Source organism: Dipodomys spectabilis, unplaced genomic scaffold (assembly GCF_019054845.1).
Source record: "Dipodomys spectabilis isolate Male_0828 unplaced genomic scaffold, ASM1905484v1 ptg000038l, whole genome shotgun sequence".
NCBI lineage: Eukaryota > Metazoa > Chordata > Mammalia > Rodentia > Heteromyidae > Dipodomys > Dipodomys spectabilis.
Window position 1 is genome coordinate 1,032,032 of NW_024870715.1, and position 24,783 is coordinate 1,056,814.

Consider the following 24,783-nt stretch of genomic DNA (forward strand, 5'->3'; position numbering starts at 1 on the left):
TCGGCCGAGCGAGCTCGAGGCCGCGGGGCCGGGGCGACGCGGCGACGCGCCGTGCCCGTCCGGCGCCCCCCTCCCGGGTTGGCGCCCCTGCGCTGTGGGTCGGTCGTCTCCGCAGCGCCTCAGGTGGCCGCCGGCAGGGTCGCCGCCAGGAGCGCGGAACTCGCTCCGCCTCCGCCGGGCTGGGCCGCCCTCGGCCGACTCCCCGCCCGGCTCTCGCCCGACCCTTCTCCCTTCCCCCTCCCGGATCGCGATGGACGCGGCCTGCCCCCGCCGCCGCCGCCGGCAACCCCGCGCGGGCCTCCCTCTGAACTGCAGGGCCTGAGGAGCCGCGTGCCGGGGACCCGACCTCCGCCGTCGGCCGCCGCCGCCGCTGCTGAGGGGAAACCTCTCGCCTCCCCCCTGTCACCAGGTCCCCGCCGGAGGAAGGGGAGGGACGAGACGCGGCTTTTCCTGTGCCGCCTGCCGGGCTCGACCTGCGCGGCCTGCGGCTTCCTGGGAACTCGAGGGCCGCGGCCGGGCCTGGCTCTGCCCGCGGCCTGCTTTGGGAGCTGGACCGGGAGCAGTTTGGGACGCCAAGCCTGGGTAAGAGCCCGCGAGAAGGGGAGGTGAGAGCGCCTTTGGGCCGTCGGAAGGGCCAGGCCTCTGGGACCGTGATCCGGGACGCCCAGCGGCGGGCGAGGAGCGAGACCCGGGCGCGAGGGAGGTTAGCCGGGCTGCTGCCATTCCCCCCCTCCTCCACCCCGGCTTGGCCCCTTTGTTCGTCTCCCGGGGCCTTGCCAGAGGCGGGCCGGGTTTGCCGGTGCCGGAGTCCAAATTGGGCCCCCCTTGCCCTTGAGCAGGATCCGCCGCCGGGCGGGGAGCGGGGACGTCCTGCCGGGCCTCCAAGTTCCGGGCGCTCTGTCTGGGGACTCGGCGCCCTCCCCTGCTCTGCCCTGCTCTCGGTGGCTGCTCCTCCTCCTCCAGAACTTCCCTCTTCTCCCGGCTCCTCCGCACAGGTTCGCGGGGTTCGTAACCAGCGCCTTTGGGCTCCAGCCAGGCTCGCCTGGGGGGATCGGGGATGTGGGGTCAGCCCCTCTGGCCGCCGCCGTTGAGTGCCCACCGCGCCCCGCGATCGGGTCCCTACACCTGCAGCCGGCTTAGCTGAAACGGACGCTGTCCTTAGTGCAGTGCACTGAAACGAGAAGCCTTTGTAATGACTTACCTGCTGCCCTCCTCTCCCTCGTAAATGGGAGAGTTGAACACAATTTTATGAAATTGGAGGCAGAGGAGAAACTTAGTTTGGAGAGGAGTGGATCAGGTGTTTAAAGTCTTAACAAAATATTGGATCTGAGGCCATCCCTTATCTAAATACCAATTTTGGGTGGAGTGGGGAAGAAGTTGTTTGTTTTTTCTCCTTCTGGAAGTGGGATGGGGAGTGGTGGGGAACGGAGGCAAGAACCCAAAAGTTTCTGTAGGTGTTCTTTGCCTTTTGGCACAGACGTGAGTGATAGGACCCGAAGCTTGTTTGCCTGTCTTTGACAAAGACAGCTCTGGTTTCTGGCTAAGCAGCAACCTAATCAGCTTATACTTCTGGGCTAAAGTGGTTTTCGTTTTTAGTGTATCAACATTAAACCTGGTGAATAAGGGCCGCTGAAAACTGCATTAAGCATTCTATTGAAACGTACCTAGGAGTTTAGTTCCTAGGAGAACACCGTGAAAATTTGGTACTTACACATATAAAAGAAAAAAAATCAAACCGAAACTCATTAGTTGTGGGCATTTGAAGAACTTTTTTCCCTTCACTTTTTTCAAATTTAAGCGAAGAGGCTTTTAAAAAACCATGGCAGATGTGGATCCGGATACGTTGCTGGAATGGCTACAGATGGGACAGGGAGATGAAAGGGACATGCAACTAATAGCCCTCGAACAGCTATGCATGCTGCTTTTGATGTCTGACAACGTGGATCGTTGTTTTGAAACGTAAGTACATTCCTTCATCTTTTCCTTTGGGGTTGCTGTAGTGACATCTGTTTTCAACCATGTGCTGACTTTAGTTTTTGTAGGAACTTCTCTAGTGAATTTTAAAATAGCCTTTAGAAATTTTTCTGCAGTTTTGTTTTTCAGTTTCTTTTGAGAAATAAGAAGTGGTAGGTAAAGTAATACTGTTATTACATAAATGCATATTTTTTGAATGAGTGGGAATAAGAAATACTAAGATTAACTATTCATAGATCAGTCAAATCATTCTTAGAATATATTATAAATTGCGAAGATGTTTATTATTTTTAAGACTTTTTTTGCACTCCTTCTGGGGCTTGAACTCAGAGCCTGGGTGCTGTCCCTGAGTGCTTTTTTGCTCAAGGCAACGGCTCCATTGCTTGAGCTACAGTTCCATTTCTGCTTTTTGGTGGCTAGTTGGAAATGAGTGTCACAGATTTTCCTGCCTGAGATAGCTTTGAACCCCAGTCCTCATATCTCAGCCTCCTAAGTAACTAGGATTACAGGCATGAGCCACCGGTACTCAGGTGCCCGGCTTATTTTTAAAGCTTTTTCTATTGCATAAAACTGACCAAAGAATTAGAGAAATAATGGTTGAACATACCTTTTGAACAGTTCTTCACTAGTGTTAAGTCATATGATAGTGTAGTTTTGTTATGCATACCATGGGCTTGTTAATTACATTTGAGGAAGACAGAGGCTGTTATACATGTAGCATACTTTTCTGAAAAAAATAGAAACATCTCGAATTTTGGAGAATTTAAACAATTTTATTCAGAGGATTTTTTTGTTTTTGGTTCTTTTTTGCCAATTCTGGGGTTTTGAACTCAGGGTCTGGGCACTGCCCCTGAGCTTCTTTTGCTCTCTAGCACTCTTAACACTTGAGCCATAGCACCACTTCTAGCTTTTTCTGTTCATGTAGTATTGAGGAATCGAACCCAGGTCTTCATGCGTGATAAGCAAGCACTTTGTACCACTGAGCCACATTCCCAGCCCTCAGATTATTTTAATAGAGAATGTGTGCAAAAACATAAAAGAGCATTCATTGTGGTCCAGTAAGAGTAATCTTTCTTCTTGGTGTTATACAAACAATGCTTAGTTTTTACTGTTCATAGTTCTGATTTCCATTAATAAGTAATTATTCTTTGTGGTTTTTGGGAGGACCATACTAGGATTTGAACTCAAGGCTTTATTCTGACTAGGCACTTAGCCTTGATCTCAGCCCAAAAATAAGTAATTGAAAATTCTGCTTCTGTATTTAATACCATTTTCAGATAACTAATCAAAAATATTTGAGTTATTGATCTAAAATTTGGTATAATTATCTTAACATCTTTGAGGTGAGAATTTAAAAACTGTATTATTTGCTAAATTGGTATAGTATTTTTAATTTTTTGTTGTTTTCTCCTGATTTTTTTCTTCTTTTTTTTTTTTTTTTTTTTTTGTGCTGGTCTTGGGGCTCGAACTCAGGTCCTTGAGCTTTTTTGCTCAAGGCCAACAGTGCTCTACCACTTGAGCCACAGCTCCACATAAAGCTTCACAGACTTTCTTGCCTGCACTGACTTCTTGCCCAGGCTGGCTTTGAATCAAATCTGTCTCCTGAGGAGCCAGGATTACAGGCATGAACTACTTACTGGCTCCCAGTTTATTTTTTTTTTATTTTAAATAATTGTTTAAATATTCTTAGAAGTTTATTTTGATAACAAGTTCCTGCAAACTAAGTTTCCAGATCAGTGATTGTAATATGTGTTATCAGCCCACGCTTGAATATATCAGAATAGTTCAGCCCCTCAGTTGGCACCTTTTTTAGTAAGATTTATAGAAAAATACAGTAGAGTTTTTATTCATATGTTTCATTAGAAGGTTCATCATTAACCTTTTGGCATTTTAAAAAGTCATCCTTAGGCCTAGGAATGTAGCTTTCTGGTAGAATGCTCGCCTAATAGTAGGAAGTCCTGGATTTGATCCCTAGTGCCATAGAGGGGAAAATGTTGTACTTGCCAGTCAAATGAACTATCATTTTATCTCTTCTGTTTAGTACTCATATGTATGTAAGAGAGTAAAAACTTTTTTTTGTTGGTAGTATTGGTAGTAGGGTTTGAACTCATGGTTTTGTGCTTGCTAGGCATAGACTTTACCACTTGAGACACTAACCTTGTTTAACATTTTTTTTAATTTTAAAAAATATTTTTGCGTTATTGGGGTTTGTACTGAGGATGTCTAGGCAAGTGCTGGACAACAACATAAGCCATTCCACCAGCACAATCATCTTTGCATTGATTATTTATGAGATAGTCTCCCTTTATGCCTGGGTTAGACTGGATTGTAAATCCAGTCTGTTTTTGTGTTTTCCCATGATGCTGAGATGCCACCAACCACTGAATGAGCTGGAGTATCAGCACTCCTCCTTCCCAGCCACGCATGTACTGCAAGTACTTCATTCAAATCGTGTTCCTCTAGATCTCTGCTTGCTAAGTAGCTAGGATTAAAGGATTGAGCTACCTAGCCTTGTTGCAATTTTGTTGTTTGTTGGATGTGGGGCTTAAACTCTGGGCTTGGGCGCTGTCCCTCAGCTCTTTAGCTGAAGACTAGCACTCTACCACTTAAGCCACAGCGCCACTTTATCTTTCTGTTAATTGGAGATGAGTTTCACAGACTTTCCTGCCTGGGCTGGCTTTGAACTGAGTTACTCAGATCTCAGCCTCCTTAGTAGCTAGGATTACATGCGTGAGCCACCAGTGCCCAGCTCTTAATTTTGGTTTTAAACTTTAGTTTGCTTTTATCATTCAGGCAAATGTTCTTACTGTTGTAAGGAAAAATATGTCTCGGTTCCTTTTAAAACAGAGAAGCAGCATATTGAAATGGTAGAATTGGTTGTAGAGAGTTGGCATCAAATTGTTAGTCTGCTTGTGTTACTTAGCCTCTTCAGAGCTCTACTTTTCTGTAAACTTCTGCAATCTTATTTCTGTGTGTTTCTGCTGAGAATTAGAGGAGACAATATTTTGAGTAAAATGAGCTACCTACTGATTGTATTACTAAATATTTAATTTTAAAGTTGTTTTTTTTTTTTTTTTTGTCCATGGAGCTTGAACTCTGGGCTTGGGCATTCTCCCTCAGCTCTTCAGCTCAAGGCTACTGCTCTACCACTTGAGCCACAGTGCCACTTCCTATTTTCTGAGTGGTTAATTGGAGATAAGAGTCTTATAGACTTTCTTTTTTTTTTAATCCCATCTCTCTTCCCCCCCCCACCCCCCCCAGCCCTCCCACCCAATCCTCCTTTCTTGCCCTTTCTTGCCCAGGCTGGCTTTGAACCAAGATCCTCAGATCTCAGCCTCTCAAGTAGCTAGGATTACAGGCATGAGCCACCATGCCTGGCTTAAAGTTTATTTTTGTAGTGTATTTCTTGAAGCAGTGGTTAATTTTGGAGAGTCTATAAAGTCTTTTAACTCAGTCAACAAGTAAAGCAGGTAAAAGATGATGTACATATTTTGGATATTGGAGAAAGTCATATACACAATTTGATTTCATAAGGCAGGTAGCCCTTTGTTTTGTCTAAGAAAACGAAAGATGTCCGTATACTTAGATACAGTTATCTGGTTAGCTTGTATTAATAAGTATCTAATCCGGAAAGGCAGGTAGTATATAACTTTCTGCAGTGCTTCTGTTAATGTCCCAATTTATTGAGGTAATGCTTCAGAAAGTGGTTTCAAGATTAGTTGTTGCTTTCATTTGTGATGTCTTCCTAAATGTAATATGAGTAATGTGAGTTGTTAGCTAATGAGTACTTTTGCTTTCATATCCAAATAGATGTTGATCATTTGTATTTAGAAGTCTATCTGGGAAGATGGCTCAGTGGTAGAGTGTTTGACTCCCATGAATGAGGCCCTGGGTTTGATTCCTCAGCATCACATAAACAGAAAAAGTGGAAGTGGTGCTTAGCTCAAGTGGTAGAGTACTAGCTTTGGGCTGAAGAGCTCAGGGATAGCCCAGGCCCAGAGTTAAAAAGCCCCACGACCGACCAAAAAAAAAAAGTTTCTAAGAAATTATAATTTTAATTTTGAGAACACAAAGGGTGGTAAGTAGCAAAAAGCTTATTCTGCTTTCCTATAGTCTGTCATTTGATTCCCTTGACAGAGAAAGCCATCATTCATTATTTTCTAGTGTGATCTTGAGAATACACCAAGGAAGACTGTCCTGAGTTTGTATTCCAAAGCTATTGAGCAGCACAGTGTTAAAAATTTACTGTTTTATATTAAACTAAAAGTTAGAAATAATATTGGTAATAGTGACAAGTATTAAAATAATATGGACATCTTTTACTTTTTTAGACATAATCTTTTGTGTATGTGTGCTGGTTCTGGGGCTTGAACTCAGGGCCAGGATTTGGGTGCTGTCCCTGATCTTTTTTCTTTTTCTCTTTCTTTTTTTTTTTTTAATTTTTAATTTTTTGCTGGTCCTAGGGCTTTAACTCAGGGCCTGGGCTCTGTTCCTGAGCTTCCCTGTGCTCAATGCTAGGGCTCTACCACTTGGAGCCACAGTGCCACTTCTGGCTTTTTCTGAGTACAGGTAGTTTTTATTGGGGATAAGAATCTGATGGACTTTCCTGCCTGAGCTGGCTTTAACACATGATTCTCAGATCTCAGCCTCCTGAGTAGCTAGGTTTACAGGCATGAGCCACCAGTGTCTGGCTTTCCCTGATCTATTTTTTAAAAAGTTCAAAGCTAGTGCCCTACTGCTTGAGCCCCAACTCTACTTCCAGCTTTTTCAGTTGTTCATTGGACATAAAAATCTCACAGACTATGATGTCCAGGCTGGCTTTGAACCACAATCCACTGATCTCAGCCTCCTGAATAGCTAGGATTATAGGCATGAGCCATCAGTGCCCAGCTTTTTTTAGTTTTATTTATTTTTTGTTCTTTTTGGCAGTGTTGGGGTATTAAATGTATATACTAGACAAGTGCACTGAGCTACATATCTGTCCCTCAAATTTTTCTCAAAAGCATAGTTGGGGGTGGTATTGTGGCACATGCCTAAAATCCCAGCCCTCCAGAAGCTGAAGTAGGAGGGGGATTGTTAGTTCAAGGGCAGCCTTCGATATTGATGACACCCTATCTCAAACAAAACAAAAACTAAACCATACCAAATAAAACATTAGTTAGGGACAGAAGGAGGGCTACAATAGAAAAAGATGAAAAAATAAAAATATTACCTGCCCTTGGGAGAATAGGTGGCAAGAAGGTAGGACCAAAGGAACAAATTCTGTAGTTTTGTTAGTTATGAGTTATACAGATAATTCTATATGTTGACATAGGTTGGCAGTGTACAGTATCAGAATAAATATAATAAAAGTGGTAAGAAATGGATATTGTCAAAATAGATTGTAACTATGAAATTTGAACAAAGAAACTGTTGAAATTGTTTTGGGGAGCAAGGAAAGAGTGATAGAGGAAGTGAGATTGATTGGAACATTATTACGTGTTAAAACCTAACAATGAAGGGCTGGGAAGGTGGCTCAGTGGTAGAGCACTTGCCTTGCATACATGAGGCCCTGGGTTTGATTCCTCAGCACCACATAAGCAGGTAAAGAAAAAGCGGAAAGTGGCGCTGTGGCTCAAGTGGTAGAGTGCTAGCCTTGAGGTGAAGAGCTGAGGGCCAGCGCCCAGGCCCAGAGTTTAGGCCCCACGACCTGACCCCAAAACAAACAAACAAAAACTAACAGTGAAATCCCCTTCTGCATGTTAATTTAAAAAATTATGTGGAGGGGCTGGGAAGGTGGCTCAGTGGTAGAGCGCTTGCCTTGCATGCATGAGGCCCTGGGTTCGATTCCTCAGCACCACATAAGCAAAAAAGAAAAAAGCCAGAAGTGGCGCTATGGCTCAAGTGGTAGAGCACTAGCCTTGAGCTGAAGAGCTGAGGGACAGCACCCAGGCCTAGAGTTCAGGCCCCGCAACTGGACCCTCAAAAAAAAAAATTATGTGGATTCTGAAATATCAGTGAACTTCATGCTCTATTACATTAAAATCTTTGTGGGTTTTTTAGTTTTTTAGTTTTATAGGAGCTTATACTGGTCATGTGGAAAATATTGTTACACTGAGTTAATTATACAGATATTCTATATGCTGACATAGGTCAGTATACAGGATTAGAAATTGACATTTGACCAGGCACTGGTAGTTCAGTGACTGTAATTCTAGCTACTCAGGAGCCTGAGATTTGGATATTTGAGATTGAAAGCCAGCTTAGGCAGAAAAATCCCCTAGAATCTATCTCCATCTCCCAAATAACCACTAACAAACTGGGCTGGGCTGGGCACAGGTGGCTCATGCCTATAATCCTAGCTACTCAGGAGCCTGAGATCTGAGGATTGCAGTTCAAAGCCAGCCCGGGCAGGAAAGACTGTAAGACTCCTATCTCCAAACCAGAAAACTGGAAGTGTTGCTGTAGCTCAAGTGGTAGAGCGCTCACCTTGAGCTGAAGAGCTGAGGGACAGTGCCCAGGGCCAGAGTTCAAACCTCACAACAGACTAAAAAAAACCAAAAAGCAAAAAAACTGGGCTGAAGAAATGGCTTAAGTGATAGAGTGTCTAGCTCAACAAGCAAGCATAAGGTCCTGACTTCAAGTGTTGGTGCCAGCAATAAATGAACAAACTATTCACATGTGTCAGTGTGACTAAAGATTATTGAGATGCTATCAAGCCCTGGTGGCAAATATATTTTCCAAAATTTATTGATTTGGTTTGAAAGCTTGAATGTTTTCATCGACAACAGTGTAAGGTGTTTTACAACACTGTATATTGTGTTTTACTTGAAATGAAAGGCATACTTGACTTTTTTTTTTTTGTCGGTTGTGGGGCTTGAACTCTGGGCCTGGGTGCTGTCCCTCAGCTCGTTAGCTCAAGGCTAGCACTCTACCACTTAAGCCACAACGCCACTTCTAGTTTTCTGATTTTCTTGTGGTTAATTGGAGATAAGAGTCTCACAGACATTCCCTCCTGGGCTGCCTTTGAATCCTGTTCCTCAGATCTCAGCCTCCTGAGTACCTAGGATTACAGGCGTGAGCCACAGGCACCTGGCTTTTGACTAATTTTTGAGAAAATGTTTGACAGATATCTTGACTGTAAAATTGTTTTTTTTTTTTTGATGCTCTTTCAAGTAAAAAATGGTGTTGCAAGAAAATAGCTGCTAAGTTAACTCTTAAATAGTCCTACAAATATGTTCCCTGGCCTATAGCCATCGTTATTTGGCATGCATTAGTATTTTATACTTATTTCTCATTTCCTTTAAGGAGAATACTAAAATAAATAAAAGAGTTGATAGAAGCCTAATTTTGTTCCATCATCAAGGTTATTTGGTGAAACTGGCTTTTATTTCATGCTAGTTTTTGGCAGTGAAGAAAACAATTGCTAGTAGTATGCCAGCGTACCAGCAATTTCATCCATGATTGCTTTTGCATAGTTAGTTTACATATCAACTCAGGAAAGTGACTCAAGGAGAGAGAGAAGGCAGCCATGTTGAATAGTAGAGAGAGGTCAAGTAGAGTGAAACAGAAAGGTGTCATTTGTATTTTGCCAACATTCTCAAGATGATTGATCTTAATGAGAGCCAAGCGGATTGTCAGGAAGGGGCAGATTAAAATGGGTTGAGAAGTGAATGGGACTGAAATAAGATACATGACTTACTTAAAAAAGGTTTTTTTGAGGAGTATTAAAAAAGGAGCATGGACTTTTATTCTAAAGATCAAAGAACTACGATAGAGAAGGAATAATTAACAGTGTAAGGATACTGAAAAACTGAGAACTAGCATGTGTTTAAACTGAAGTGTTTCCCTTGTATTGTTGCGGATCTAACCAAGGCCTTGTGCATGCTAGGCAAGTGCCTTACCACTGAGCTACATTGTATATAATGAGAATTGCCTGGGGCTTTTGTTAAAATGTATATTCTGATGTGTTGGTCTAAAGTGCATTTCCAGTATGCTCCTACACAATTCAGAAAGTTGTTTGTAGCATATCCCACATTGAATAGCAAGGCTCCCATCTATTGGTAGAGAAACAGGTGTAGTTCCTTTGTTGAAATAAGAGGAACGTGAAGAGATTAGGTTTGATGGTAAAAAGTTGAAGAGGTTTCAATTGGATAACCTGTATTTTCTCCCTGAGGTAGTACTAGTAGGCTTGTAACAGATATGCCTTTATCTTAGCTAACTGTAACCAAAGTTGTAATTTTAACATACTGATTTGATTGTACCATTCTCCTTTAAAAAAATCTTTTGGGTTTTTTAATGTAATGAGTTAGATTTAAATGTATTCAAAAATCATTCTTACATTCTCACACATGACTATTATTTTAGTATACTTTGAGTTCTTCACTAGAGTGTAATACCACTTTTTTGTGTGTACGTATGCAAGTCCGTTATGGAGCTTGAACTCAAGGTCTGGGCCCTGTCTTCCTGAGCTTTTTTTCCCAAACCTAACACTCCCACTTGAGTCACAGATCCACTTCTGGCCTATTTTGGGATATCTTAATTGGACATAAAAATCTCATGGACTTACCTGCTCAGAGTGGCTTCAAAACACAGTCCTCGATTCTGAGTCTCCTGAGTAGCTAGGCTTATAGGTGTGAGCCACCAGCACCTGGCTTTAAAAAAAAAACAAAAAAACAAAAAAAACCCCAAACAACTATGTTGTTATAAAGGTGACATACTTGTGTACAGGACTTTTTAGACAATGTCACCCCTTTCCTTGTTTTCTCCCAGTTTTTCCCTGCCATCCCTGCCCATAAGTTGTATAGTTAGTTCATTTTGAATTTCTATATTTGTTCCCCCTTTGTCCTTCCATTTCTGTTTTTTGGTTTTTTTTTTTTTTTGCCAGTCCTGGGGCTTGATCTCAAGGCCTGGGCACTGTCTCCTGAGCTTCTTTTGCTTAAGCCTAGTACTCTACCACTGGAGCCACAGCACCACTTCTGGCCTTTTCTGTTTATGTGGTGCTGAGGATTTGAACCTAAGGGCTTCATGTATGTTAGGCAAGCACTCTACCACTAAGCCACATTTCTGTATTTCTATGCCCTCCTCCCCAAACCCTCCCAAACACAGATAAAGGAACAAATAAGACAAAGAGAAAACAAAAACAGCAACAAATAATAAATATTCTCTTATATGGTCAGAGGCACATAGACATAGGGCCTTTGAGTTCTTCCCCTAAGAATATCCTCCTTTGGTCTCACTGTGTGTGAATACCTAGATTTCTGTATACTGGGGCTTGAATTCAGGGTCCTTTATTTTTTTCACTTAAGATTGGTGCTCTACCACTTGAGCCACAGCTCCATTTCCTGTTTTTTGGTGCTTAATTGGAAATAAGATCTCAGCCTCCTAAGTAGCTGAGATTTTAAGTGTGAGCCACTTGAACCAGACTCATCTTCCTTTTGAGTTTGTGTGCGTGCATGGGTGTGTGCATGTGCATGTTTGTGTGTGCATATGTACACACACACACACACACACACACACACGTACATGAAGATCCTGAGTCTTGAACTCAGGGCCTGGGTGCTGTTCCTGAACCTTTTTGCTCAAGGTTAGCACTCTACCATTTTGAGTCACAGCTCCACTTCCAGCTTTTTGATGGCTAATTGGAGGTAAGAGTCTCATGGACTTTGCTGCTGGAGCTCTGGCTGGCTTTGAACCGTGATCATCACATCTCAACCTCCTGAGTAGCTAGGATTACAAGTGTGAGACACTGTCCTGGCTTTTTTGAGTGTTATATGCTCCACTAGCATAATAATTCAATGAATTGCTTAAACATATCAAGACAAAAAAAGGGTGACATTGATTTAGGTATATTTTATTTATAAACTGCTTTGTTACATGATACCTTCTTTGTACAACTACTTAAAGATAATAATTTTAAAAAGAAAAAAACTATCATTAATTTATGTTTGTATTTCGGACATGTGCATGTGTCCATGTGTGTGAGTGCGTACTTCAGTTCTGAAGCTTGAAAACTTAGGGCCTGGGCACTGTCCCTGAGTGTTTGTGTTCAAGGCTAGTGCTCTACCACTTGAACTACAGCTCTGCTTCCAGCTTTTGGGTACTTTATTGGAGATGAGAGTCTCATGGACTTTCCTGCCCAGCTGGCAAACCGCAGTTCTCAGATGTCAGCCTCCTGAGTAGCTAAGATTACAGCCATGAGCCATTGGCACCTGGCTACTTTAGTTTTTTAAATGTAGGAAGAAAGAAGTACTTCATTTACTTATTATTTAAAAATATCTGAAAGATAATGTATCATTTTTTTAAAGTTAAATTTTTTTTAAATTGTGAGTTTTTGTACATCTTAGCTCAAGATCAGATGATGTCTAAAGAAGGCATGTGGCAGTCACAGTACAGATAATTAGAAGGCAAAAGATTGATACAATCTGAAGAGAAAACTACAAAAAAATAATACCATTTTCAGGGAAATTCTTTTAGGATCTTCATGAAACTTGGTTCTTCTTGTTTTTGTTCTTATTTTAAGGTACATGTACTTTTTTCAGGGAAAGTTTCTAAATATGTTACTGCAAATAGCGTTCTGGAAAATAGTACCTAGATTTAAAGATCTTTTTTTTTTTTTTTTTTTGGGGTCCGGTCGTGGGGCCTGAACTCTGGGCCTGAGCTCTGTCCCTCAGCTCTTCAGCTCAAGGCTAGCGCTCTACCACTTGAGCCACAGCCCCACTTCCGGCTTTTCTTTTCTGCTTATGTGGTGCTGAGGAATCGAACCCAGGGCCTCAGGCATGCAAGGCAAGCGCTCTACCACTGAGCCACCTTCCCAGCCCCGATTTAAAGATCTTTTATACTCTCATTTATGTGGTTAAGTAGATTGCCAATATACTATCCATGAAGTAGCAATAAGTGAACTGCGATATATATATCGAGGGACAACTGTCGAAAGCTGCTACTTGATGGATTTTCACCTATGGCAGGGGTCTCTGGAATGTAACTCCTACGATAGGTGAGGGATCACTGTAATTCTGGTTTCCTTATTAAGTTATTTTGGGTAAATTGATATTAATAGCACTGGGTATAGTATGTAGAAATAATTTCTATTATATAAAGTAAATATTTTTAAAGGTTTAAAAATTATATATTAAATTTTGTGTTATTTTGGCATTATTCAGTGATTTGCAGTTTCCTGAGTTAGGATTATAGGCATGAGCCACCGATGCCCAGCACACTGTTTAAAAAAAAATTTTTAAACTGGGCACTGGTGGCACAGCTGTAATCCTAGCTATTCAGAAGGCTGACTTGTAAGGATTACAGTTCCAAGCAGCCAAGCAGAAAAGTCTTTGAGATTCTTATCGCCAATTAACCTAAAAAAGCCAGAAGTGGGACTGTAGCTCAAGTGGTAGAGGGCTTGCCTTGAGCAAAAAGCTCAAGTGTAGTACCCAGGCCTAGAGTTCAAGTTTCAGTACTGGCAAAAACAAACAGCTGTGTCTAGGATCTTACAGACTCCACCCAGGTTGACCTTGTATTCATCCTTCTATCTTCCTTTCCTTAGAAACTGGTATCATTACTATGTACAACCTTGTCCAGTACATAGGTTGACCCTATTAGATGTTGTGTAACATTTGTAAATACATTTTTCTATCTCTATATATTGAATATCATGAATTCACCAAAATATCTCCACTTCCAATGTGCCACTTCAGTTTCATGTTTTGTGTTTCTGTATTTGTAAGTCCTTTTTATTATAGTAAGAGAATACTTTGAATTAGCCTTGATCTGTTTATTGGATCCATTCTCTTTCACAGTGGTCCTTTTTACCTTGCTCAGGCACTGATACCATGCTAGAAGGAACATGCTTTTCCCTTTGGATACTTTCCTCATCACAAGTGCCAGATGTGTATACCTCTGGTATTTCAGTAGACTAAACAAGATTTTGAAATTAGCTCAGAATAGGGTTATAAAAGAGGATGTGGAGAGAAGTGGGAAGATTTAGTATATACTCTGGAGAGTTTAATTGATAGGATTTGTCTGATGGGATGTGTAACAGGAAAATAGGGGGAGAAATAAAAAATGTTTCTTAGGTTTTAAGTCTTCCTGGATGCTTGACATTTACTATAATGATAAATTGGGAGTGGAGTACAGATAGGTTCTGTTTGGAATATACTTATTTTATTTTTAAGATTTGTAATTTTAAATGGAGCTAGCTATGGTAAGTTAGACCATTTTGGAATTATTTTGTGGTGTGTGGATGAGATTTATTCCCATCGTGTATAAATTGAGGGATTAGTTGAGATAAGTGAAATAATACAGAATAGTTGAAAAAGAAATCTAGGAGTCAGGCTAAAGGAGGAAAAATCAGGGGAGTCGAGAAAATTATGGAAAAATTACACAATACTAATATTAGACAGTGGAAGAACAGTTTTTATTGGTAGCACTGTGCTCATTGAAAATTGACAACCACAGCCAGGCACTGGTGGCTCACGCCTGCAATCCTAGCTACTCAGGAGGCTGAGATCTGAAGATCACGGTTCAAGGTCAGTCTGGGCAGGAAAGTTCATGAGACTTTTATATCTAGTTTTTCACAGAAGAAGCCAGAAGAGGCACTGTGGCTAAAGTGATAGAGTGCTAGCCTTGGGCACAAAGAGGCTTATCTCCAATAAACAGCAAAAAACCAGAAATGGAGCTGTACAGGGGTCAAGTAGTTGAGTGCTGGCCTTGAACTAAAAAGCTCAGGGACAGTGCCCAGGCCCTGAGTTCAAGCCCCAAGACTGGCAAAAAAAGTGTTTTGGCATATATTTATTTATTTTTTTTCTTTTTGGGTCCGGTCGTGGGGCCTGAACTCTGGGCCTGGGTGCTGTCCCTCAGCTCTTCAGCTCAAGGCTAGCACTCTACCACTTGAGCCACAGTGCCACTTCTGGCTTTTTTCTTTTTGCTTATGTGGTGCTAAGGAATCGAACCCAGGGCCTCAGGCATGCAAGGCAAGCACTCTACCACTGAGCCACCTTCCCAGCCCCGTGTTTTGGCATATATTTGAATATACTCAAAATATCTTCTCAGCCTGGTAGCCTCCTAGCTACTCAGGAGGCTGAGATCTGAGGGTTGTGGTTCAAAGCCAGCTTGGGCAGGAAAGTCCGTGAGACTCTTATCTCCAATAAACCATTAGAAAACTGGAAGTGGCACTTTGGCTCAAGCAGTAGAGCCCTTTTACCTTGAGCTGGAGAGTGCAGGGACAGTGCCCAGCCCAGAGTTCAAGCCCCACCAACTGACCAGAACAAACAAACAAACAAAAAAAGCACCTTTTCAGAGTTAAAAGGGTAACTCAAGGGTTAGAAAAAGAATTTTTTTCTTGTTAATAGCCCAAAGTAAAACAGCTATTTCATATTCTAATAGTTCATGAAGGTGGGGCACTCGTGCCTCATGCCTGTAATCTTGGTTACTCAGGAGACTGGTTCTGAGGATGGTGGTTTGAACTCAGCCCAGGCAGGAAAGTCTGTGACACTCTATTTCCAGTTAACCACCAAAAAAGCTGGACGTGGAGCTGTGACTTAAGTGGTAGAGCTCTGTCCTTGAGCAAAAAGGTCAGGGATAATGCCTAGGCCCTGAGTTCAAGCCCCAGGACCAGCACCCCACCCCCACCCCAAACACACAAGTTCATTAAGCTTTCATTATACTTTCAATATGTAAACCATCTTAATTTTTCTCTTAAAACTAAACAAGATTAAACTGGAAACTTTTTTTTTTTCTTTTTTGCGTGTGTGCCTGTCCGGGGACATGAACTCAGGGCCTGGGCACTGACCCTGAGCTTTTTAGCTCAAGGCCAGCACTCTACCACTTGACCCCTGTACAGCTCTATTTCTGGTTTTTGCTGTTTAATTGTAGATAAGAGCCTTAAGGACTTTTCTTCCTGGGCTGGCTTCAAACTGTGGTCCTTAGACTTCTGAGTAGCTAGGATTACATGTGTGAACATTTGGCACCTGGCGACCAAATTTTTTTTTTTAGTTGGAAACTCTCTGCCTCTCCCCACCACTCCCATTGCTAAGGATCAAACCCAGGTGCCTCACTTATGGCAATTAAGAGTTCTACCACAGACCATTGAGCCTACACCTTCATATGTGTTTGTTTTAAATTGATTCCTTAATTATCCTTGTTTGAGACTCTTCATTTTTCTGGGGGACACAGCAGGAGACATCATTATTCCCAAAATTAATAAAAACTTGTTTCCACAGGCAATGCAGAACATTTAAAATATTTCTCTTAAAAACTATTTCTTGATACTTAGTTTTTGTAATTCATAAAAATGAGTATGTTTTAAGTTTTGATAAAATCATAGTACATCTAGGCTTATCATTTGATGTGAGGACTATCAATATCAGCTTTCCCCCCACCCCCCCACCCCCCCCTGGAGCTTTAACTCAGGGCCTGGGTGCAGTCTCTGAGTTTATTTCTCATAAGACTAGAGCTGTACTAATTGAGCCACAGCTCCACTTCTGGCTTTTTGTGGTCTGAAGCCAGCTCAGGCAGAAACATCCATGAGACTGTGCCCAGGTCCTGAATCCATGCCCTAGTAACAGCACCCCCACACCCTAAGAAAATAACCCAGAAAACAAATATTATAAAAAACCTGTCCACAGTCTCTTCTAGTTTATTTTATAGACTATATTACATATATATTTACTGCATGTGTAGGGATCAACAGTGCTTAAATATTCTGATTTCTAGGAAGTATTATCATCTTACTAGAGAACTATTGGTGAGCTCCTGTAATCTGTTCTCAAAGCATTTTTTTAGTTGCCAGGCCTGGGTTTTGAGCTCAGGGCCTAGGTGCTTTCTCTAAGCCTCTTTTGCTCAAGGGTAGCTAGAACTCTACCACTTGAGCCACAGGTCTACTTCTAGCATTTTTTGGTAGCTTAGTGGAGGTGAGCATCTCAAGGTTCCTGCCTGGACTGGCTTTGATCCTTGGATCTCAGCCTTCTGAGTAGCTAGGATTAACAGGTGTGAGCCTGGCTGCATTTTTTATTTTATTTTCTTTGTTGATTATGGGGCTTGAACTTGGGGCCTGGGTGCTGTCTCTGAGCTCTTTCACTCAAGGCTCTACCACTTTGAGCCACAGCTCCACTTCTGGTTTCCTGGTAGTTAATTGGAGATAAGAGTCCTGCCCAGGCTGGTTTTGAACTGCAAGCCTCAGATCTCAGCCTCCTGAGTAGGTAGGATTACAGGTATAGCCACCGGCACCTGGCACCTTTTAAAATTTTGACAGCATTATTATAAGTGGTTATACTGGCTAGGGCCTGTAGATACAGATCAAGATCAAGGGGTAGCAAGTTTGAATCCCTGAGTGCAACAAACCCCAGTACCATCAAAAACCAAAATCAAACAAAACAAAATAAAAACTTGAAAAATACAATGTCAGAGATTGCCAGGGTTTCTGCCTAATAAAAAGGACCTGTATTAAATCATTGAATGAAAGAAGTTTTCTAAAATCTTTGATAATGTTCTTGCTGCTGGACCCCTTGATTTTAAATCACATATCATGTATTATTGAAGAATAAAGCGAGGAAGTCTGTACTCTTTTTTTTTTTTTTGGGTCCGGTCGTGGGGCCTGAACTCTGGGCCTGGGCGCTGTCCCTCAGCTCTTCAGCTCAAGGCTAGCACTCTACCACTTGAGCCACAGCGCCACTTCCGGCTTTTTTCTTTTTGCTTATGTGGTGCTGAGGAATCGAACCCAGGGCCTCGAGCATGCAAGGCAAGCGCTCTACCACTGAGCCACCTTCCCAGCCCCGAAGTCTGTACTCTTATAGATCATTTCTGTACATTGTTGCTCGAAGAGTTTCCCTAATGTAGAGTTCTGGAAGACATGAGGATATCTCGCCTGAGACTGAAACCATTTTTTTTTAGGGCTTTGCTTCACTGCCAATTGATGATTGCTATTTTCCCTTGGGAGAGTCAGAGGGGAAGAACACTAACATTAAAAGGAATAATAAAAGTGAAAAAACAGATTTAGAGATACTTGACATTTACACAGTTACTTTTTAAAAGTTGCTAAAGATTTGAGAGGTGCTCCCTTGTACACACTTGAAATTGGAGGAAAAAATAGGCCTAAATGTTGAACAGTATTGTGTTTGTTTTATCTGTAATTGTAGCTTGGACTATGCAGAAATGGCAAAAAGAATAATGTATTTAATGTAAATACATTCCTACTAAGTATAAGTTTTGATCTTTGGTATTTTTATATGTTGATAAAAATGTAGGGAGTCTTATTGATATCTGGCTGGTTTTGCTTTTGAGAAAACTATCTCACACAAGTATAAATGATGGGTATTGATTATTCAAAGGAGAGAAAGGGAGCTAAGTTAGATTAGCATTGGGCCAGATACTGAGCTAAGTATTTATAATGTAAATAATTTAATCTTTATAACTATCATATTAAAGTAGGTATTATTAATGTATTGTCTTTGCTATACAATTGAGGAAATAGGTTTGGAAGGGTCGTATAGATGCTGTTCTCTGTGTTATCTCAGTTTTGAATACCTTAAACCAGTGTTTGTTTCTATAAAACATGAATTAAACAGTGTACCTGGCCTTAAAGGGACTCTTCTGTAAGCAAAGAAATAAATCAATAAATTGAAACTGTGTGCATTTTATATATATAAAGTTTAGGAATATGGAAGTACCATTTCACTATTTGGGATATTCAGGCAAGTTTTTATAGAGTAGTTGGTGTGTAAGTGAAGTATTGACTAAAATAATTTTTTTTGAACCTAGTTTCAAGTTAATGTTGCTACACACACACACACACACACACACATTTTTTTTTTTTGGTGGTACTGAGGTTTGAATTTATTGTCTTTTGCTTGCTAGAAAGGAACTTTATCACTCGAGCCTACCAGCCTAGTGCTGCTACTTAAAATTGTTTGTAGCTTAGTATTTTCAGCAATAAAATGTGTATGCGAGTATTATAGTGGAAGTCAAAACAGTGTAAAAGTATTGTCTAATAAACATTCAGATATAGTATTGAGTGAGATAAATGTTAAAAAGCTTTTTTATCTTTTGTTTTTTGTCTAGTAATACTAGATGTAATATGATTTCTTTCACTATAGGTGTCCTCCTCGCACTTTCTTACCAGCCCTCTGCAAAATTTTTCTTGATGAAAGTGCTCCAGACAATGTGTTAGAGGTGACAGCTCGAGCCATAACATACTACCTGGACGTATCTGCAGAATGCACCCGAAGGATTGTTGGGGTAGATGGAGCTATAAAAGCACTTTGTAATCGTTTGGTTGTGGTTGAACTTAACAACAGGACTAGCAGAGACTTAGCTGAACAATGTGTAAAAGTGAGTATTACCATGCAAAAAACTAGTTGGATCATATATGTCCTCATTCACCCTAAAAGTTTTATTTATTGGTCCATTTGAAAATCACTTACAGAATGAAAAGTATATTTTACTAAAACAGAATTCTTCCTTTCACCAACTTTATTAAGAATAATTGTGAACAATTGAGATCACAAGCCTTTTGATACCAAAGAAGGTCCCATAGAGCTTAGGAAAGAAAATTTGTGAATGAAAATTTAAAGGTTACTGATAAGGTCTTTGGTGCTACTGGTAGTCATTAACACTTGACGTAGCTTATTTATATTTTTGCCAAGGTTATTTTGTCTGATACTAGTAAGAGTCCCCTTAAGAACAAATACTAGCCACCCCTGCCAGGCATCATTTTAGGCCCTTTAAGAGTATTAACTTGGAAATGGTGCTGTGGTGGAGTGCTAGCCTTGAGCTGAACTGCTGAGGTACAGCACCTAGGCCCAGAGTCCAAGACCCATGACCAACAACCAAAAAAAAAAAGAGTATTACACTCATTTAATCTTTGTGACAACTGTACATTTCTATTTAATAAATTCTTTTTATAAAATCCAGTATATTGAAGTTAAATACTTGTTATACAGGCAGCAAATAGCAGAGCCAGAATTTGAAATTTGAAGATAAGGATATCTGGTTCTAGGGCCTGTGATTTAATTATTATTCTACTACTGTCTTTTAGAGTGAGACTCAAGTATAATTTTACTTAACTCTAAAAGAATCCATGTTGGTTAATTTATTAACATTATGTGGTAAGTACATTTAGGTTGTTTTATTCTGAGACAAAGTCTCACTGTTTTGTACAGGTTGGTCTTGAAGCAACTTCTGGACTCATGATTCTCCTTCCTCAGCCTCCTGAATGTGAGGGCTCCCAGCACTTGACTGTGATTCTCTTTCGTTGATTCATGCTTCTCACTTAAAAAAAAAATTCTTAGATCAAAAGAGTTCAAAGATTTTTTTCTTAGAAGTCCTTCTTTTTTTAATTGTTACATAAATATGATGTGCAGAGGGGTTACAGTTATATAAGTCATGTAAAGAGTACATTTCTTTTTAGAAAATGCTCAGTATCTCTTTGTAAGTCTTCGAAGAGCAATTCCCAAGGACCCTTTGTATATATAATAACATATCTACTATATGCTTGCTAGATTAGATACTAAAACTAAGTTCAAATGTTTATTAATTTTTCTTAAACTTACTACATGTTAACATATTTTAATGAAAAAGGACTTTACAAAACGAAAAGAAAATTAGTGAGAATCTGTCATTGTACATTTTTGGAAATCTTTAAAAACTGGCTTGACTAGAAAATGGCTGAATCTGCTTCCTGGTTGCTATGGTACAATATTGCACTTCGTGAAAGACAATAGCATTATAGTGTTCATAATGTGAAACAAGTTTAACTTCATGGCTCCTTGAAAAATGCCTTGGGAACCTGGAGTTCCCAGACTATATTTGAGAACTTTCTGTATATATAGCTATAGATTTTACCTGTTGTGTCCACAGCTTCAGAGAAAAAGATACCTATTTTTTCATTAAGACCTTCTTCATTATTTGCTTTAACATTTCATGTTTCTTCTGGGATTTTACTTCATTGTTTATTAACTGTATTTTCAAACTCTTACCTATATTCTCAGCATATAAACATACTGTTCTCTCTCTCTCTGTGTGTGTGTGTGTGTGTGTGTGTGTGTGTGTGTGTGTGTGTGTGTGTGTGTGTGTGTGTGTGTGTGTGTGTGTGTGTGTGTGTGTGTGTGTGTGTGTGTGTGTGTGTTTTTGGTCAGTCATAGGGCTTGAACTCTGGGCTTGGGTGCTGTCCCTCAGCTTTTCAGCTCAAGGCAAGCGCTCTACCGCTTGAACTACAGCTCCACTTCTGGTTTTCTAGTGGTTTATTGGAGATAAGAGTCTCACAGACTTTCCTGCCCCGGCTGGCTTTGAACCTCAATCCTCAGATCTCAGCCTCCTGAGTAGCTAAGATTACAGGCGTGAACCACTGGCACCTGGCTGAACATACTGTTCTTGAGCCATCTCTTTTTGTGCTATTTGTCATTCAACTTTTTTCCGTTTTTTTTTTTTTTGTAGAATGGGGTTTGAACTCAGGGCCTCACACTGATAATCAAGGGTTTTACCACCTGAGCCATGTCTCCAGTTGCCCATTGTTGTAATTTTTTAAAAATTAATTTTATTGTTATTAAGATGTTATACAGAGAGTCACGTAATAAGTACATTTCTTTTTTAGATAATGTTACCCCTTCCTTCACTTTCACCTAGCTTCCTTGTCCTATCCCTGCCCACAAGTTGCATAGTTCATTTTCTACATAGTATATACTGAAAATTATGACTGCATTTGTTTATTCTTCCTCCCTCCCTTTCTGTGCCCCCTCTCTGTCCCTAAAAAGACAAAAACAAAACAGTACCAAAAAAAAAAAAAAAAGACCAAAAGCAAAAACAAATACCATTACTACCATTGTTTAATTTTTTTTTTTTTTGGTCTGTCGTGGGGCTTGGGTGCTGTCCCGGTGCTCTTCAGCTAAAGGCGAGTGCTCTACATCTTGAGCCACAGTGCCACTTCTGGTTTTCTAGTGCTTTATTTGAGATAAGAGTCTCACGGACTTTCTTGCCCTTGCTGGCTTTGAACCTTAAGCCTCAGATCTCAGCCTCCTGAGTAGCTAGGTTTATAAGCTACCAGCGCCGGCTTGTTTAATTTTTATATATTTTATTTATTTAGTTAGTTGGTTGTGGGACTTGAAATCTGGGCCTGGGTGCTGTCCCTCAGCTCTTCAGCTCAAGGCTAGCGCTCTGCCACTTGAGTCACAGCATCACTTCTGGTTTTCTGATGGTTTATTGGGGATAAGAGTCTCACGGACTTTCCTGCCTGGGCTGTCTTTAAACCACGATCCTCAGATCCCAGCTTCCTGAGAAACTAGGATTACAGGCCTGAGCCACTGCCACGTGGTTATTTTATTTATTTTTACATTATTGAGAAATCAGATCCTGGACTTTGCTCATATTAAACAAGCACTTCCACTCAGCTATTCCACTAGTATCTATTTGTCTATATTTTAGATCTGTATTTAAAGGAATGGTATAGTTAATACCTTAAGTCTACCTTAACTTGGTAGTTATTAACATTTTGTTCCCTCTTTTCCTCTTCCCTTTCCTGCCTTCTTCATTTCCTTTTCTTTTCTTTTTTTGGTTGTGGGGGCCTGAACTCTGGGCCTGGGCGCTGTCCCTCAGCTCTTCAGCTCAAGGCTAGCGCTCTACCACTTGAGCCACAGTACTACTTCCAGCTTGTTATGTGGTGTTGAGGAATTGAACACAGGGCCTCATGCATGCAAGGCAAGCACTCTATCACTGAGCCACCTTCGCAGCTCCTCCTTTTCTTTTTATTGAGTCTTTTAAAATTAGTTGCAGTCATCATAACACTTTATCTAAATATCTTAGCATGTATGTCCTAAGGATAAGAGCATTCTACCAAGCCATAATGCCATTATTCCATTTATGAAAATGAATAGTGATTCACTCAGTAATATAACGTACAGTTTATAGACTTAGTAGTCATCAACATGTTGTGTTTTTGGTTTTTTTTTTGGCTTTAAAAGATTCAGAGTAGCTGGGCGCTGGTGGCTCACACCTATAAATCTTAGCTATTCAGGAGGTTGATAGGAGAGTTGTGATTCAAAACCAGCCCAGGCAGGAAATATATGAGATTCTTAACTCCTATTAATCCCCCAAAAGCTGGAAGTGTCATTGTGGCTCAAGTGGTAGAATTCTAGCCTTGAACAAAAACTACTGAAGGACAGTGCCTAGGTCCTGAGTTCAAGCCCTAGCCAGGACCTCCCCCAAAACCAAAATTCAGGGACCCAGGTGTGTTGACTCACACCTGTAATCTGGCTTCTCCTGTGGCAGATGTAGAGTGATCTTTGTGGACAAAAATGCAAGACTTAACTAAAAACAAATCTGAGCAAAAATGGCCAGGCATGCATGATTCAAGAGGTAGAGCGTTGAAGCTTTGAGTTCAAATTCCCAATACTCTGCTCCCCCCAAAATCCAGTTTACACATTGTATATTGTTATTATTGTTATTTTTATTCTTTTTTAATGAAGAACAGTCCTACTCCTTTTCTTCTATGATACTTTTTTTTTTTTTTAAACAGAGTTTAGGCAATTTGTCTTGTTTAAAGTCCCACATTCTAGATTTGGTCAACTGTTTATGATAGTATTGATTTGAAAACTTATTTGCACAGTGCCATGTTGGTTTGGGGGTGATGTTGCATAGTTCAAATTGCATCATATCAGAAGGCATATAATTTCATGCTGTTCCATTATTTTTTTGCCACTCTAAAAACAACAACAAAACAAAACCCCTCACAAAGCCCCTTCTTTAGCTGTGGATTTTAATTTCAACTGTTTTCCTATTCATAGCCAAGATTAATACTCTTATTATTATAAGTAGTATTAAGAGATTTAACCTGACTCCCTTTTAGCTGTCTAAAATCAGGCTTGTGCTTTCTTCACTCTCCTTAAAACTATGGGCTAACCAGGCACTGGAGCCTCAACACCTGTAATCCCTGCTACTCAAGAGGCTGAGATCTGAAGATCATGGTTTAAAGCCAGCCTGGGCATGAAAGTGTAGGACTCTAGCTCTAATTAACTAGCAAAAAGCTGGAAATGGGGGCTAGGAATGTGGCTTAGTGATAGAGTGCTTGCCTAGCATGCATGAAGCCCTGGGTTCAATTCTTAGTACCACATAAGCAGAAAAAGCCAGAAGTGGTGTTGTGGCTCAAGTGTAGAGTGCTAGCCTAGAGCAAATGAAGCTCAGGGACAGTGCTCAGGCCTGAGTACAAGCCCCAGGACTGACCAAAAAAAAAAAAAAAAAGCTAGAAGTGGAAGTGTTGATCAAGTCGTACAGAAACAGCCTTGAGTGAAAAATCTAAGGAACAGAACCCAAGCTAAAGAACAAGTTTAGGCTCTTCATTATCCCCTCACCTCCCACTCCCCTCCCCCTTCCCCTTTCCCCTTCCCTTCCCCTCCCTTCTTCCCTCCCTCCCTCCCTTCCTCCCTTCCTCTCTTCTTCCCTTCCTTTGTCATGGGGCCTGAACTCTGGGCCTGGCCACTGTCCCTTAGCTCTTCAGCTCAAGAGTAGCACTCTACCACTTCAGCCACAGCACCACTTCCAGCTTTTTCTGCTTATGTGGTGCGGAGGAATCAAACCCAAGGCCTCATGCATGCAAGGCAAGCACTCTACCACTGAGCCACCTTCCCAGCCCTCATTATTTTCTTGAAGTTTTTTTTAAATTAGCATTCATTTGTTGTATTAGGGGTACTTCATTATGTCATTTATATGCATAAAATGTACCCCCACTATTAATCACACCGTTTCTATCACTCTCCCTCATGACTCCCCCCCCTTTGTTATTTTTGACCAGTCCTGGGCCTTGAACTCAGGCCCAGGGCACTGTCCCTAAGCTTCTTTTTGCTCAAGGCT

At 41.0% G+C, this 24,783-nt stretch overlaps 1 protein-coding gene across 3 annotated transcripts in view; it reads left to right on the top strand.

The window, feature by feature from the left end:
* The first annotated feature begins 229 nt into the window (after positions 1-229).
* Positions 230-24,783, top strand: part of Hectd1 (HECT domain E3 ubiquitin protein ligase 1) — a 117,865-nt gene continuing 93,311 nt past the window's right edge. For 2 of the 3 annotated variants that reach the window (XM_042677401.1, XM_042677402.1), the window contains exons 1-3: positions 230-582; positions 1,799-1,959; positions 19,041-19,275. In XM_042677401.1, coding sequence (XP_042533335.1) covers positions 1,820-1,959; positions 19,041-19,275 — 375 coding nt within the window. In that variant the 5' untranslated portion in view covers positions 230-582; positions 1,799-1,819. The remainder of the gene's footprint in view (positions 583-1,798; positions 1,960-19,040; positions 19,276-24,783) is intronic. The other variant, XM_042677403.1, reaches the window with a different exon arrangement.